Source organism: Fusarium coffeatum, assembly GCF_003316985.1.
Source record: "Fusarium coffeatum strain FIESC_28 chromosome Unknown BRIP53273_contig_49, whole genome shotgun sequence".
NCBI classification, from domain to species: domain Eukaryota; kingdom Fungi; phylum Ascomycota; class Sordariomycetes; order Hypocreales; family Nectriaceae; genus Fusarium; species Fusarium coffeatum.
In genome coordinates, this window is record NW_022157846.1 from 253,143 (window position 1) to 270,694 (window position 17,552).

At 48.1% G+C, this 17,552-nt stretch overlaps 2 protein-coding genes across 2 annotated transcripts; one reads left to right on the forward strand and one right to left on the reverse strand.

Moving 5' to 3' along the window:
* Positions 1-2,246: 2,246 nt before the first annotated feature.
* FIESC28_02266 (uncharacterized protein) lies at positions 2,247-3,498 on the reverse strand (the record flags this gene model as incomplete). Its single annotated transcript, XM_031156416.1, has 2 exons — positions 2,247-3,263; positions 3,313-3,498. 2 exons carry the CDS (start codon positions 3,496-3,498, stop codon positions 2,247-2,249), a joined length of 1,203 nt encoding a protein of 400 aa, XP_031019587.1.
* Positions 3,499-16,698: 13,200 nt separating this feature from the next.
* Positions 16,699-17,146, forward strand: FIESC28_02267 (uncharacterized protein; the record flags this gene model as incomplete). Its single annotated transcript, XM_031156417.1, has 2 exons — positions 16,699-16,927; positions 16,992-17,146. 2 exons carry the CDS (start codon positions 16,699-16,701, stop codon positions 17,144-17,146), a joined length of 384 nt encoding a protein of 127 aa, XP_031019588.1.
* Between the last annotated feature and the right edge of the window lie 406 nt (positions 17,147-17,552).

The following is a 17,552-nucleotide window of genomic DNA, read 5'->3' on the forward strand; positions in this document are numbered from 1 at the left end:
AAAGACGGTGTACTCTATCGTCGTATCTTTCCCGTCCAGTTCACGAACTAATTTCCGTCCCAGCCATGCAGTTTCCCGCAGTGGAGTGCTAATTTACTTGGTTCGCTCTCGGCCGAGTCAATATTGCTACCCTACATGCGCGCCTCGTCAATGCGGTCAACACTCCCTTACGCATGTATCAGTGCTTCATCTCATCTTTTTAACCTTCTGCACTGTTATGCGCTGTTGAACTGTCTGTTCTAAAACAGGAGTCCGGAAGTCTGCCCAATCAACAAAGTATGTTGTGAGCATTTTTGTAGACTTACACCATCTCACGGGTTCCTGCAGAGGTCTTTGCTAGCTTGACGGTTGACATGCCACTAGATGAAAACCAAGACAAAAAAACGCACAACCGATTTCGCGAACGTAACCGAATGATCCTCAGCTATGAGGATCGTCAAGGTCAGTTATTCGAAATCAGTGCCCTGTCTCGGAAAGATCACCAGAACAATACCCTATAACATAACTCACCACTACTTACACATCAAACATCGATGAACCAACAACCTGAATCGTCTCTTCCGACTCATGAGACATGCATATAACAACTACCGCCTCCGTCAGAAAAACCCGTAATCCAGGAAACTGGGGTTCACAGGAATGTGAAAGGTCCAAGCCTCTTGGTAATGTGATCCCTCTCACCACCACACCTTATCACGACTCAGGAATGAAGGCTATGCGATGATAGAGTGGTTCTGCAATCAAGATTAGCAGATCATCGCTGCATCGTTAAATGCCAACATGCATATTATCAGGGGTACTAGCGACGCATAAACCCATACCAATACGACCTAACCATAACCTTATGAACCTCCCTTACTGTAGCCCAAAAAGCGCAGAACCAGTCGTTATCCAATATGCTAATTATATGTATGCCCTACATCAGTAGTTCTATGCATGTGCGACTCCTAGTCAGGGGTTCCGTGGGTTGGACCGCCGTTAGGGAAAAAGGGACAAGAGGGAAAAGCTCCAGCTGGCGTCTCTTCCGAAATTACAACCTCCCTCCCCACAGTGGGAAATGGGAGATATCCCTGACGTCAAACTCGTCTTCCCAACCTCCACTCCGTGCATCGACGATCTAGACTCATTCTGCCTAGCAAAAAAGTGAACACAAAATTCAAACCCAAAGAGAGGAGAGTCAAATAGAGTCACAGAAAAGCGGCTGAACCAGAAAACGCCGACAATGACGGATGGGCTGCATTTAACCAAGGTCACATGAAACAATCGATCGAGAAGCGGTGATACACGGAGGATCATCCCAAGATTACAATAGATAGGAATGAAGAATGAAGAATAAAGAATTGGAGAAATGAATACGATTCGGAACAGTTCAAAGTTAAAGAATTTTTACTTCTTTTTTTGTGCCTGTCTTTGTTACGTACAACTACCTATACACAGGATGGGGGTAGCTTTTGAAGAGAGGAACTATAGCTAGTCCAAGCTTCGTAGATCCAACCAAAGACATGATTAAATGCCAAAATCCCCTCCCCCGAGACCAACGACCAGTAGGCTTTCCCAACCGAGTTCTCCGTGGTCCCCAGTACACCTCCTGAAAGAATTATGCAGCGTATCTGTGCTGCCGTCGTGAAGAGTAGGCTCGCCTCATCGTACCAGACCGAGGTCAAGACACCATCGTCCCTGTTTTAATAAAGCTGGTCGATCCATTGACCGCCTCTTTCCCGTATCCGGGGGGTATCCTTTTTAATCCACCGCGAGGGACCTTTTGTTGGTGCATTCTCGGTCTCTTTTTCGTTCCCTGATATCCGTCTCGAGGTCGACCAGGCTCCTCAAACTGTAAATCTATGTCGTCAACCAGTATACCCCGAGTGATGACCCATATCTTGTAGGACCTCTTGGGGTTATGCGGATTACTTCCACACCGGGAGAGCAAGTCGTATGGAGCCTGATAAAATAAAATGCAGAAAATTGCTGAAATGAAAAGGGTATGATCCGCGTATTCCTTTTTTTGGTGCCGCTAGACTTGATGTTGATGGAGAAATAAAAATGTTGTTGAATCGCAGAGAAATTGAAAACAAGTCGCTAAATGCCAAGAAACATATGTGAAAGATCATTCTGTTGTGCGACCATGCAATGATTTCGAACAAATAATAGAATGTCGGAAAAAAGATAGTGTGTGAAGCCACGGTGATGTACATGTGTGAACGTCGAGGTCGAATCGTCGATTCAATATCTTGTCATGAAGAGCATTATTGGTTCATGCCATGCTGGTTAACGTATCCGACGTATTGGTTTTGTTGTTGCTGTTGTTGACCATATACTGCCGCATGGTGAGGAGGTGTGGGGGTAACTGGGCATCGAGGAGGCACGATGTATGATTCCTTGACCATGTTGTGGTTGCCCATTAATGTGTTACCGTCTGGGGTGATCGGGGGAGTTAGGTATCCATCGAACCCCATCGCGCTGTGCCCTTTTGAAGGGGTGCTGTAGATGTTGCTCGTGTGCTTGTTAATGGGCTCGGCTAGGGGGGTCGCAGGGTTGGCGCTGGCAGCTCGACGGGCAATGGCAGCTTGCTCAGCCATGAACTCGGCAAGCTTCTGAGATACGCGAGAAAAACCGGTCGTCGAGTACTTGCGGGCGAGTGTGGGTGAAGGCTGGTGAAGGTGGTGTGATAGTGTGATCAAGGTAACGTTCTCTGTTTGGTCCCAACCTCCATCGTTAACTTCAGCGCGACCGAGAATAGCCCGAGCGAGGGCAAGCGAAGATCGAGCCATAACTGAAGGCTTGGTGGAGACGAAGTCGCGGTGGTACAAAGCGATCTCGCAAAGATAAGCAGCCATGTGCGCAACCTCCTGATCGTCACCCTCCTCTGCCACCATGAGTTGAGAGAAGAAGTCGACAGTAGGGTGTCCGATGATCCAATCGAGGGTGTTGAGGACGTGCATCTCCATTTGGGTGAACATGCCAGCATCGTAGAGGCCGCAGCACATGTTGTTGAGCTCGTGAATCTGGGGAACACGGTCCTTCTTGTCTCCATACTTGGCAGCAATGAGTAGGGCGGCGCATCCAACCAATTGGTAGTGTTGCTTGTAGACGACTCGCTTAGAGCAATAACGGTCCAGTAGGTTGACGGTCAGGAAGAGGGTCTCGGGTAGCAGGCCAAAGGCGGCGTGGGCCTCGACAAGGAAGTCGATCAGGTAAGGGCGCATAAACCATTGGATCTCGCGTTGCATATCGATGAGGGAAGCGTCAGGTAGAGTCTCGTCCTGTGACTTGTTAGCGGACGAGGCGCGCAAGGAAAGTTCCTGTACGTACCTCCATTTGGCGCATGTGCTGCATGATATCCTCGAGGTATTCGTCACCTGCTAACCGTGAGAGTTCGACGCCGATGAGGTCTTGTCTTTGGCGGGCCATCATCCTCGCTGCCTCTTGGGCTGTGATTCTGTGGTGAGGTTCATCGGACTCGACAAAAAAGGTGTCGTCATGTTGAGAGTAAGCCATATTGGGTGGTGGATGGCGTTGATGAGCGTGAATGTTCTTTTGTGGCTTGATGTCGAATGAGGGACTGTTGGTTCGCCAGGAATCTTGTGGTCGGATAATTCGAAGTTGAGAGAGTGAATGATTGTTGATTACGGGATGCAATAAGGAGTGATGCAGACCGATGAATTAGGATATTAAGATATTAATGAACGTGCAAGAAAACGAAAAGAGTGACCGTGGCTGGTAAGAAGCCAGGAGCATGTAGCTAGACAGATAGTGGAGGCAAGGAAAGGGATCGGAAAAGGGGTCGTTTAAAGACGAAATCGACTCAAGGGCTCTAATGCGGCAAGTACGTCAGTATGGAGTTTATGCTAGTGGGATCTCGATTTTGCCAAGGTTGCACTCTTTAAAAGCGTTGTCTGCAGCTGCAACGTCCTATCCCTTGGGCGATAGGTCTTGGTGGATAGTGGAGGCTGGGCTGGCACGAATTTGGTATCGAGGGGGGAGGAGTAAGTCTTACCGACACAGGTCGGGGAGCTGGGCAGAACTCGTTGAGAAGATGAGACAGTCCCTGAAATTGAGTGGAAACAACGAGTTAACGTCTCCCACGGGCAATCTTCAAGGAAGAAGGAAGGAAAGAAGCGTCGAGGTTGCGGAGAAGAGAGCGGTATGCGGAAGTAAAATACTCGGCATGCAGCTGTCAGAAAGTTAGATACTCGTCAGATTTATGCTTTGCATTGACTCAGCAAAGCGACTTAGTCACATACCTAATCTCTAACAGAGCTTCAGGACAATTCGATTATCGGAAAAATTGGCAGTGTCAAAATCGAATGAGTCGGTGGTTGATTGATTGCGGCCGTGCGTGATGGACTGATAGCTGGAACAACTAACAGTTCAATCGTCACTTGTCGTAGAAGTTCTCCTTTCCTAGTGGTCCAAAGGGTCACGGGGAATTTGCTTGGCGAACTAGTTCTTCGTTGCTTCGATGAAGTGAATCAAGGGAGCGGGCGCGTCGATGGGAGGCTTTTCGTCGGCGGCGGGAGCGAAAGCGGGAGCGAAAGAGGGAGTGAATTGAGATTGGAATTCCTGGTGGATTTGAATTGCAACCGAGGAATTTTACAGACAATCAAGCTGGAGGGAAGGAATTGGCAGTGGGAATAGAATAGAAACAGATAGTGAAATACCAGTAAAGGTCTTCTTGATTCACTTATTTGTTTCCTTAATTCTGATCCGGTTCGTCTCACAGGCTCGAACGGTTTCCTATTCCTGTCCTTTGATTTAATAGGGCGGGAATCTGGAGGGAGAGTTGTTGAGCGAAAGAGGCCCTTGAAGTGGGTGGTTGGGTGATGGAGAGAGAGAGAGAAATGATGATTATGCCTCTTCTCAATTATGTCTTCAGGCCTGCTCGGGAGAGTTGAAGACTAAATGAGAGTAATGAGGGAATCAACAAAACGAGAGGAGGAGGGGAGGAGGGAGGTTGAAGAGAGGTAGGAGGAGGATAGAGAAGAGGGAAAAGGACTGGGTGAGAGGTACGCGAGTAGAGTAGTTTTAACCAACTGTACATTAACTCGACAGTAGTAATGCAGAGCAGAGCGAGATTCATGGATCCCATGGATGGATTGGACGGACCCATCCTTGCTGGGGTGTGAAGGTCAAGGTGTGTACTAGGATATGGATGGATGTTGGGGGTGCAGCATAAAAGTAAATATGTATGCACCTCAGGCAGGCTAGTAGCTGCTGAACTACAGAGCAGGAGCTTCTTACCTGCCTCTTGCTCTTGCCTGGGCTGGGCTGGGCTGCCTGACTTTGAATTGACCTTCCTTGGTTTCCTGGCACGGGTACGGTACCGCTTGCGGGTACACGCTACAGGTACGCTACGCTACTGGACGGTAGGTACTCCTCCAAAAGGTGCGCTGACCAGGCTACAGGCAGGTACCTGTCAGTCTAACCTAACAGTTTGGTGGAGGTACCTAAACCGGCCCCTGTTTAGGAGACCCGAGAGGAGGAGGAGCTGGAGAGGAGAGACTGGAGACTGAGAGGAGGCCACCAGGAGTTGCACACCCACATCCCATCTCTAATCCACCAAGCGGAGGAAGTCCAGCGACCAGTCAAACCAGACCAAATCAAACCGAATCCTGGTCCGCGACCGAAACCTGAGAGAGGGAAAAAGGAAGCTTCGATTTGCTTTTACAGATTTGATTGATGGTTACCAATAACCTGTCCAATAAGGGTCTCTCATATTGCTTTTTTATCTTTACAAAGGGAGCCCGTTTGCCATCTGCTTCCCCCTCTCTTTACTTCTCCTTACCGACTTATCGGGCATCGTCTCATCTCAATCTCTAAAGCTTCTCTGCACTGGTTATTGCTGCTTTCGCTTTTCGCTTTTTGCGGGCTGGATTGACGCTACTTTGACCTCACCAAGGAACGCTTCTTCGGAGGCAGGCAGACATTAGCTTGTGCTTGAGAGCAGGCGGGGAGGGGGGCTTGGGCTTGGCTTTTTGGGTGTGAAAGCAATGGATGTTCTGCTGCACAGCACAAACTGGTCTGCACAGCACAAGAAACGGGGTGTGCAAGGCACGGCAATGTACATACATTAGCAGCAGCGCAGCAGCAGGAGGACGCTAATAAGCTAAGATCCAAGGCTTGGAAACGACGTGAAGCGTGTATCAAGCGTGTGAGCCTCCGCTGGGCCTGGGCGATTTTGTGCCAATTGTGTCGTGTCGTAGCGTGTTCTTGTCTCTCGGCTTGGGAAAATACGACCTAGCTTTGATTGCAGAGGCAGGGATCCGCGCTGATGGATATGGAGATGGAGACTTGACTTGGCTTTGACTGGGCGTGTGAGACCTACATACGTAAAAAAGTTCAAGATGCAATATGTATGAATATGCAAAAGTGAAAAAGAAACGTTGTTTGACGATGACGGGCTTTAGAGCAGAAACATATTTGCCGATAAAAAGCACTTTACTCAATCTATTTGGTGGTGGTCATTGATCGGATTGATTCATCATGATTAACTGCCATTAGAGGTTATTCATCCCGATTCAATAGTAGAGACATTTGTCTGATACAAGGATGCGAAACAATGGCTGCTAGACAGTTTCTTGATCATGAAGATAGTCAAGCAATCTTGGATTATATACTACATCGACAGTCACTGCGGAATGGTTGGCGTATTCTTTGAACACTCAATCTCTTGGTGGCACGATGCACTCGGCCGAATGATTAAAGACAAGATGATCCTATACTCGACCAGCCTTTAATAAAGTAGAATGAACCCTCTGTTCCGTCCTGTATCCGTATCCGTAAAAAGCGGCCACGACATCTTTTGGTTCCGTTCTGTTTGTTTGTTTGTGATGGCCGCTTAAACGGGTCACATAAGGGCGGCCCATTGTCCTTGTTTATAACCATTGTACGTCCATTAAAGACCAAGCGGCCCGTTGAGGAAGCACTGCGCAGGCTCACCACAGCGAGTCGGCAGACACCAGCTGTAGAGGACCGTCGCATCTACAGTAAATACAGCACAGCATGCAGGTCTTTAGTGCCAACCAAGACAAGACACACACTGAATATTTAGGTTGTCTTCGGTCAGATGCCCGGCCGGCCTCGTAAAAAGAAACCGTCATATTGATTCACTGTCAACGCACTGACTGGCTGTAACAGTCAGACTGCCTAGTCTGATGTAAACGAAACAAGAAATCATGAGATACTTTACTGTCGAGTCACCATCTTCAAGATAAGGCGATGCACCAGGGGTTGGTTTGAGACGAATGCTCCAATTATAGCAGGCAAAAGGTAAAATAGAGTATTATCCGTCAGAGCATCCCATCGGATATGTGCCTAGCTTGAGAGAAAATCGCTGTTGCTCCGGTTGCAAAATACCTTGAAAACATGGAAATGCTGGTCCAATGATAGAGTCATGACATGATCCAAAGAGTTTTTTCTTTTTTTGTTGCTTTGCTGCAAGACGACATACGCTTCTGCACTTGAATGGAGTCGTAACTTGGAGCAACGTGAAAATACACCGTCATCAACGGACGAACAAATGGCTGGGCCGTCCGTAACGAGTCTTGCGTTGCGTTGCGTTGCTTTGCGTTGCCCGGCACAAGTAACCCGCGTGCGAGTTTAACGTGTAGACGGTTAGCCTATGAACCAAGCCTACTGCAACTGCTGCTGCGCTTACTGATATCCACAAGGCTTACAGTAGTGACGGGAACGTGAAGCCATCATCGCGTCTCGTCTCGTCCCGTCTTGTCTCGACAACCGTGTCGTTCGTTCCTCAGCATTGATACGCGACGAGACTATACTATACTAGCTGAGAGCTCGTAAGTTGATACTAAGTAACCTATCGATTCGATTCAGTCTAATCTTGACTTTTATCTTAGACAACCCCGGATCCCATCCGGAGACGACGGAAGGGGGTTTGAGGCGTTGAAAAAGCCTAGACCTGACCTATGGCAATTGAATTACAGTTAATATTGAGGTAACCACTGGTTACAGTACAGCACTGTACTATAGTTGAGCGTTCTGCTGAGTTGAGTGCCGCATCCCTACTTGAACCAATCACTTGGCTATGTCGCGCTTCTGCATTTCAAGGCCAATTAATCATGCATGGATTTCAATGAGGAACAGAAGACATTTCCCTTTGTTCTCTCCCTCGCATTACAGTACTGTACTTCTCCACAGCGTGGGATCCTCCTAACGTTAGAGGTGCTGTAGCTTTGGGCTTTTTCAACCGCTAGATTGGAATTAGAGGTTGATATATCTCTTCTCTCATTGGCTGAGGTCCGTCTTTATGCTGTGCTGTGCTGTGCAGCCTGTCATCTGTACATTCAATGCATTGGATATATGCATACATCCATCCATCCATTGATTATCGGCTTTCTAGCTAGAAACGTCAAGTTTTTATCGCGGTTCCCGTCCCGTGGTGTTAGTTCATCGGCGCGGTCCTTGCAGTCCTGTGCTGCACTGAGCTGCACCTCGCGTTGCCTGGTTCAAGTCATGGTCAAGGTCAAGGTCATGCTCAGGTTCAGTTCAGTTCAGGCTTCAGGGGTGACGGCCCGGGCGTGGTACAGAGTACAGCAGCACCAAAAGTCGTGAGACGTTGGGTTGTCATTGTCAGTCAATACAGTAGTCAGTCAGTTCCATGCCTGCAGCTCGCATCACAGATCAGCATGGAGGCAGTATCCGTCGAAATCTAAAATCTGAGTCTGGTGAGGTGACTCTGATTGCCAAGCCCGCTTTGTCCTTGCTTGGAGTATCATTCGCTGAGTCGTAGTCAACACTTTGATCTCCACTTTGAAGACGCCATTCACAAATATGGGCACTATTCGCATATCCCGTACATAAGCATAATCATGACTTGACTTGACTGTCTTTGTCTTTGTCTTTCTTCATGTGAGCTGTCAGACTTCATCGTCAAGCCTCATCTACGTGTTCCAGACATTGAATGATCCCTTTGAACAAATACTCATCTCAATCATCATCGGGACTCAAATAAGTGCCAGAGTCTACAGTACCACCACGATACGCCACTCAAAAGCAAACTATCGCTATTCATCCGATGCGCATCCGGTTGGACCTCTTACGGGCATCAGGGACCCATTCTCATAATAATACTCCGTTACTCCATAAGACGATCTCGGGTCTTCCTAGAGACCCCCATATCCATGTAAAGTAAGCAAGCAGTGCAGATACTCCGTAGTACGGGTAAGAAAAGGAGGTGCTTGGCGATACTTTTTTGACATGCAGTAATAAAACGTGGTGATTATTGTAACGAGGCGACTTAGTCCTTGTTGGTGCGTAGTGTCAGGTCCATATCAACCGTCATTATACATAGCGCCAACCATGGAGGCGAGACTGAAGCTGAGGCCAGTAACTTGGTACGGTGCAGTGGATATTTTACATGATAGGGATAGGCTATTTCTAGATTGAACCGTAGTAAGTTATATCATGTCACATCACATTGGCGTTTCAAGGACATCACCAACACCACCGAATGGCCCTGCTCTGCTCGTCCCTTTTTCTTTTCTCTCAAGCCCAGGGCATGGATACGACTCCTCCCAAACAAATTGAAAGTGCGGATACAAGTATAGGCCTCACCGAAACTTACGCCCATCTTCGTAAAACGTGCCGTGCCCGTTCTCTTCATTTCCATCCGTATCCCATGCTCGCCTTTTCTGCAAGGGAAAAAAATGGCACTCCTCTCCACTACCACTACGCCGCGCGCACATGGTAAAAAAGGCAGAGGTTCCCCACGCCGAGGGATCCAGGCCGTAGCCGTAGTGTGGTGTAGTGTAGTACATTATGCTTGTAGTGTAAGTATAAATGGATGGATGGCACGCATAAGACGTTAACCGGGGCACAAGCATAACTGCGGATACTGACTAAGAGATCTTTTGTGAAGATTATGACGCAGTGATGCTGTGCAAGTGCATTTAGGAGTGTCAATCAGTTATCACAGTGGAGGTTAGAGCAGAGAAGAAAAAACTCTACCTACTACATCCTCCACAAGTTGCCCAGTCGACGAGCGAAAACGGCCTCACGATCGAGAATCCGAGAGAAACGCTACCGAGTCAGACTTCTGCAGAGATGACATTGTAGGTGAAACTCTCCATCGAAGATGGCATCATAGGAATGTCGGAGTTTGTTCAGGGTCCAACATTGTGACCCGTCTAGACTACGTTCCGAATGCCAATGTCACCGACTCTTAGTCAATTCAAGTCATGATAACGTCCGTGAAACATGATTTCAGCCGCTTTGTACTCGGTGCCACTGCCACAGTTTCTGAGTTATCACACTGTAATATCGTATCAATGGACCGCAACTCGGTGTAAGGAGAACACTCCTCCTGTTTGCTTCACTTCAGAGTTTCACCAAAGTCAGGAACATTTGCTCTTACTCGCGTGCTATCTGCAGCCAGGCCTGGATCGTCAAGAAACCTCCACATTCTTTTACTCGCAACAAGTAATATCAGCTGTAAAGTCTAGGTCCAGGCACAGGCACAGGTACAGACAGGCAGGCACAAAGGTACAGATACGCCGAGCAAAAGGGCACACGATCCAAGCCAACAAGGCACGTAAAGAGCGAATGGGCCCGAAAGCCGGAAAGTAACACATTGGAAACTAGAGTCAGCGTCAGAGTCAGCGTCAGAGTCAGAGTCAGAACACGTACAGCAGCACCCCTTTCTCTTTATTAGAAGATCCGTCTCGTCTTCACGCACACGTTGTTAACGCGCCCGCGACGGGTACGCAAGTTGCTACGACTCAAGCAACCAATGAGACGCCTTGGACGCGCATTTCAACCTCGATCTTCTCACTCTGCTCAGCGCATTCTGGGGCCCGGACCCAGGTGGCTGGGCGAACGAGACGGGAGGTGTGGTGGACTTGTCACTGTAAAAGGCAAGACGGAAGTTTTGGTTCAAGGGAAGGGCGAGCTAAGTTTAGTTGGCTCCAAGAACCCTGTAGATTTGTATGCAGGAGGAAGTTAACAGTTTGAGTTGACAGAAATATCTCAATGGGCAGGTATCGGATCGACAGTAACAGACATGAACCTGCAGCTGAATCAGTGAGTCGGTAACAGTAAGGAGATTGATCAAGGCAAGGGTGACTGTTTAATCTTGGAAGTGAGGCAATTGATGTTTGCTCTCGACAAGCCTGAAGTCTCTGGGCATGAATAGCCCGATGGATTATCCTTTCTTTTTTTTCTTTTTCTGTCATCAAACTTGTTCTTACTCACTTCTCACATGCAGGCGCCAGTGTGAGGGGTAGCCCCAGGAACCACGTCCAGGATCATGATCAGTCAGGATCAGGACTAGCATTAGCATTAGCATCCCCTGGTCTGTCCGTTCCCGACGCGGAGGGTCGAGTTCAAGATCTAAACTTGCGCTACGGGAACCGTGGCAATGGATGGATGGCGTATGAAGTGGTGTGCCAGCTTGTAGATCCTCTAATTCATGTATGCAATGCCTCATTCGTTACGGATACAGGATGAGATCCATCACTTGATGATGACTTGTATGGGTCCCTTTAGTCAAGAGGCTGGAGTTGAAGAACTCATATCATGTCCATGACGTCCATAGCTTCAAATCACATCTGATAATCATCCGTTGCCCTTTACTACGACGGTTACGGACTATCAAGAAACTCAACCAAGATTTAAACTCTGACTTGCTCGTTTAGAAGATCTCTTGGCTTGAGAAACCCCTCACACCAGGAACTTCAACTCCGGAGGCAAATCATCCGTAGTGAATACTCTGTTTGAGATGATATTCAATGTTTCCTCCGCAATCCATCTGTTCTTGAATCAATTATGAAGGGCTATGCTAATTTCAGACAGCTAGAGAAGAGACAAAACAATAGACACAAGCACAAGCCACGTCTCGCGGAGCATGAGCCACTTTTCTCATGTCGATCCTCCTGGCTGAAGTTGAAGAGAACGGACCATTGGCGTATCAAAAGTCTCTGTCCCTGAATTTCGATTCAACACCAAACGGCCTCAGTAGTAGTGCTTTCAGTCTCGACTTCAGTATAGCGTGGCAGATTCGCGATTTAAAGCGTGACTTTAGTTTTACTGGACTGTGACTGAGATGCGATGTGATGTGATTCGGCTAAGTACAGTACAGTATTGCACCTAGCTCAGATAAGTTGATCCTTGTCTCTCTAGCAAAAGTGGCTTTTTGGCTATCGTTCAACGTGCGTCAATGGTCAGACCAGATTCAATATTTCTGCCTCAAATCTATAATGTACCGTATATCTGGAAACCCGATCGGTCACCGCGTCAACCTCGCGTCCTTAACTCTTCTGGCCTCAATTAATTCCTTACATCTGAGCTGCAAGTTTCAAGTCTCCCTCCCTCACTGACGTCTTTAACCCGGTGGACCTGAACCTCAACCTCGAAATACTTTTCCATTTAAAGCCTAGATCCCTGCAACTGCAGTAAGCTAGTGGCTTTTGCCCCGCACTCTCTTTTAGATTTACTCTGGGCTCAGGCTCAGACTCAGACTCAGCGACTTAATGATGGAGATATATTAAAATACGTACTCAGTTGCCTCTCGAGATGCTACAGTCTCCCCAGAGATGGCAAAAGACATGAAACAATGACCTGGCGTGTTTCGGACCCTTCTATTCATCTAAGAGACCGGCTGCTCCTACGCATATCCCCGTGAAACGGTGGAGATTGAAAGTATCGAATCTTGAACAGAGCCGCAATACTTCGGAAGGAGTTGTCTTGTCTTGTAAAGCAGCCGGTAAGTAACAGTAACAGTAACAACAACAGTAACCTCGGTCATGTATTACTCGGGACGGCTAAGTAATGTATGCGTCGTACGGCACGCCTGCAGAAAGGCTTGCAGAAGTGCTGCCACTTTCAGATGCTGCAGAAACACCAATCGCAAGAGACAAAGAATTCTATACGTCAGGATGTGCAAGCACTTTAGAAACGAGGCTTAACTTTAGGGGAGTTCTCGTATGTTGAACTTCCTTTTTCCCCTGAAGGTGAGCGCGTTAGGTTTCTCCTATATTCCAGGTGTACATACTGCAGTATAAGATACGTACTCTTAAGTCTTGGTGCTGCACAGTTAAGGGTCAAGTTACAATAGGTAAGGGTGCGAGACAGTCAGAGACACGTTGATCCGTCCGTCTCGGATCGAGTTGCTTGATTCTGGCGTCAGCCTGATTTGACTTTGAACTTTTTTGTTTCTTGTTAAGGACGCAGACATCATCATCCCTCGCTTCGCCCTGCTGCCGTGCATAGTGTTGCGTCGTTGCCTCCGCCTCGACTCATCCGTCAACGAATAACGCCCAAGCCGAGACGCTGATGCTGACACTTTGACACCCGACCTACTGAAATCCATGCCTGTAGCTTGTAGTAAGCCTGTAGCTGGAACCAAAAGACCCTTAAGATCTACCCCGTCCCCTTGCTCGCGTGCGCCCCCATTCCCATTCCCAACCCCATTTTCCCTCTTTAAACGTGTTTTGTGAGATAAACGCCAAAAAAGCGCCTTGGAAAACGCGCGAGCCTTTTAGATGATTTGCAGCTCGATACACGTTCCACGTACATGGGTTGCTGCGAGACGCGTGAGATGGAGGAGTCCAGTACCTACACTACACACTACACTACAGCACCTTGTGCCTAGTGGTAGCCAGTCCCAGTCCTACAGTACAGTAGTAGCCGCCTGTAATTTACAATACACCAGGGGAGTTGGACAAGTACATACATAAAATTATCACCATCATCGTCATCACCAACAGATATTCCACGCCCATGCCATATTGAGGCTTGTCACGATGGAGCATGTAGGGAGGGAGTCTGCATCACATTGCATCGCATCGTTTCGGCCACTCCATCTCCAACATAGCCCATCGCCGAGCAGAGTTTTTCTTCTTCAACACCAGCATTAGTTTTGCATGAAGCTGTCCGGTCGCAGCCAAACGTTTTTATTACTGCTGACTACTCATATTTCCACCTTTTGAGCGGATGTTGCGGTTCGGCGCTGGGACCAACAATCACTTTAATAAAATTTGAGCCCAGGGCGGACATTGGACAGATGATAAACCTCCTGAGACAGGCCGTTCCCTTCCATGAATTCACTGTATCACTACCGTACTGATCGTTGGTTATCAAGTTGCACGCATTGACTGAACATCCACTCTTTTTTCTTCGTGCCGGACCCGCGAGAGCAAAGCTTTATTCGGGTGAGAGATCTTTACCTCTCCGAGGACTGAAACCCGCGTTTGCGGATGTCACCAAAGTGGTTCAGAGTGGGTTTTTTTACTACCCTCTATTCTTCTTCCTCCTCTTCCTCCGGCCCGCGGCGATGGATACAGCCCCTCTCTCTATCCTCGACAATTGCCGTGAGCCGCTCAGATTCAATACATACGTAACATTTTATCTGGTTTGCCCGACAGAGTGGTACTCGATGGACCATGGGGCTGCAGATTCAGTTTTTCTTAATCCGCTTCATCTGTAACTTTTTTCCATCTCGTCCCCGACCATACTGTAATTTGGGGTTATCCACGATCACGACTCCGTACAGGAGGGATCCAGAAATTGCACTTGCACAAAACACCAAGCACAAAATGCACGTGTCAAAATCCTGGAGCCGTACCTAACTTGGGATAGCAAGCAGCTTTTTAGAGGCCGTCCAATGCAAAAATGTTCCAGAAGCCTTCCATAAAGCGGAGCCTCCCGCCTAAAATGACGGCACCTTTTATCTCCTTCTCACTGGCCACTGGTTCTCAGTGGAATGAGGCTGAATCACCCGAGCACCATTCTTTTTTTGGTTTGGCACTTGCACTTGCACGCACCTGCCCCCACACCTCATGGAAAGAACACGCTAAATTACGGTACTGTACCTTCCTCCAGGGTCCATTTTTACGCGCTTCATCAGAGCTCTTTCCGTTCCTTACGGATTCTCTCTTTGGCTAGGTTCTCCTTTCAATCAATCTCTGTCTCTTATTACTCCTGTGCACGCCTCTCTCCTCCACCATCCACGCCAACCTGGGTCTCGTGACCAAACGTTATGCAAGCCTTGGCTTGTCTGCCGGCCTGCCGCAGAGATGATCCCCTAAGCTACTAAGCGGGTCAGACTCCATCCCTCGCTTCTTCACCACAGCGACGCAAGGCAAGGTCAGCCAAACTGGATCCATGACGCCTCTACGGAAACGCCATCCTCTTTCCACGAACCGAACGAATGCAAGGGGAGTCTAACCATAACCAAAAGAAAAAAGGAAGCAAAAAACCCACTTGGTTCTAACCTACCAACCGCCAGGCAATACCTTGCTTGCCGGAACTGCATCACCCACGGTATACGGGCCACGGGCTCCGAAGAGAAAAGTGTCATCAGAATACAGAAATCTTGATCGAGAACGTGAAAGACGAAATAGCTTGGTCACCTTATGCAAGCTTACGCCAGCGCTTAGGCTATCGGTTTTTATCACCTCTAAGCTTAGAGGACAACCTTTTTGGTATCCACTGGCCATGCCAACCTCGCGTTTTTCAGCGACCTTTGCAGCGGATAGGCATGAAAATCTTAATCCTCCCCCATCCGAAAGATACGTCTTTTACTTAATAACCCTCACCAGCTCCTCTCGCGCAGCGTTTCTCTGGTGAATGGCTATTTTCGCCACCAAACCCTGCCTTAGTGCTCGGTGTTACTGTACTCTTCAGTCTGGATTTATTCGGCAACTCGCGATAAAGAGACGAACCCCGGCAGTCAACATTTCAACCAAAGGCCCCGCAAGAATACCGATGGATTTGAAATCATACTACCTACGTATGCTACTGGAGAATGTCGGTATGGAAAACTTTTGAGACCCATTCGACGGAGGAAACCGAACCAAGTGACTCGGAAGAGATTTTTCGTGATAGCTTCAACCTGTTGCTATCTCAACTGGGTTCTGGCCCTAGGGTCTAGTGGATCCTCAGGGCAAGAATGTGTAGATCACCTGGACAAACATTCTTCATCTCTGCACAAGACTCTGTGTTGGCGGTTGAAGTCAACCGTTGAGCCTTCATGCAAGCCCAAAGCTTGGTCAAACTTGAGTCTGATATGTGCCTACTGAAGCTGTTTCTCACTTTGAACCCTGGCTCAAGACGGCATGGATGGCCTCTTCGAATCTGTTTACTTGCCCAGTCACCCTTGGACCCTTCAAAACCATACCAGGGTCGACATTCCGTTGCAATGTCTCAATAGACCCTTCTGGTCCCTTGAATGGACAAGTCTTGAAGTTGTCAAACATGAAGCCATGTTTTTTGCGGTTCTCCAGGGTAAGATCCACTTGCGGGTCTCGTTTCGCGGGGATGCATATGCGCTATCTCATTGGTCAGTTCTCAATTGAGCAATCTGCTTATGATGTGAGTAACATCCATGACCTAGCCTAAACTGATTCACCCGCTACACCAACAGAAAGGGCTTGTTGACGTTCCGTTTCACTTGAAACTTCCCCGCATCTTTGTTGTTGATGCCCTCATACCTCGATGTTCTGTATTCCCCACCAATTTGACGCTCAAAATGGCGCCAAGTGGTCACAACCAAATCTACAAGGATGGAACCCGGGAATAATGTTCAATTACCAAGTTATCTGCTTCAGAATATGCACATCTGTGGCCCAACAGCATCACATGTTGAGAAGAAGCAATAATTGGTAGTTACTATGTTGCCGCGGACAATGGAACTTATATCGCGCGCGGTATCGTGTTTCAAAATAAACATAAACAATCAACATGGGCATGGAGATAAGACGCAGAAACACCGAGGGGGATGTGTTCTGCATCCGAAAGAGACAGATGCGAGTCAGCGACAAGGGTACGGCAGCTCTCGCACAAACCCACGATCTTGGATCTCAAGCCAACAAGGCCAAGAAGCCGACCATCCAGTCAAATGTTGAAGACATCCCGAAAGGGATTGGTTTCCAGCTTTGCATGCATTTTCATGACGACGTTGCAGTCAATGGTTCGTCTTTGAAGGCCGACCCCTGGCATTTTTAGGTTGATAGCCGCTACTTTTACTCTCAAAGTCTACCCTACCAAAGGCTACCTGCCTACCAACCTGTTGCGGATCAAGTCCCAATTGCCTAGTCGGGCTAAAAGCCGGCCTTCAGGAACTGGAAACTGTCAGCTAGAGGTGGGAGGCTGTGAAAATGGTCATGACCGAGCGGCCTATCAGCGTTGAGAATGGACATATCGGCTGTTGGCGCGAACGTCCCCCTCCGCAGATCCATGCTTATCTATCCATGCATGTGAACATGTTGGTGTTTTTGGGTTCATGATGATGGCGATTTTGATGGGATTTGCAGAGAAGGATGATGGATTTACAGTAGCATGGCGCTGTGTTGTACGAGAGACGTCAATTGATCAATTGGAATAATTGACATGGAGAACGATCTTTGGGCTTCGTATACTACCGAATTTGGTCCAATGAGGGCATGTTCGGAGAAGCTCATCAAACTCGCCGAGCCGTAAACATAATTATCACGCAATTGAGTCAATTCGTTGTCAGACAATAGCGCTGGCAGATTTGACAGGGCACAGCCTTGTTGAGGATCAGTGGTGAAGTCGAGGTCTCGCTTCTGGTTGGC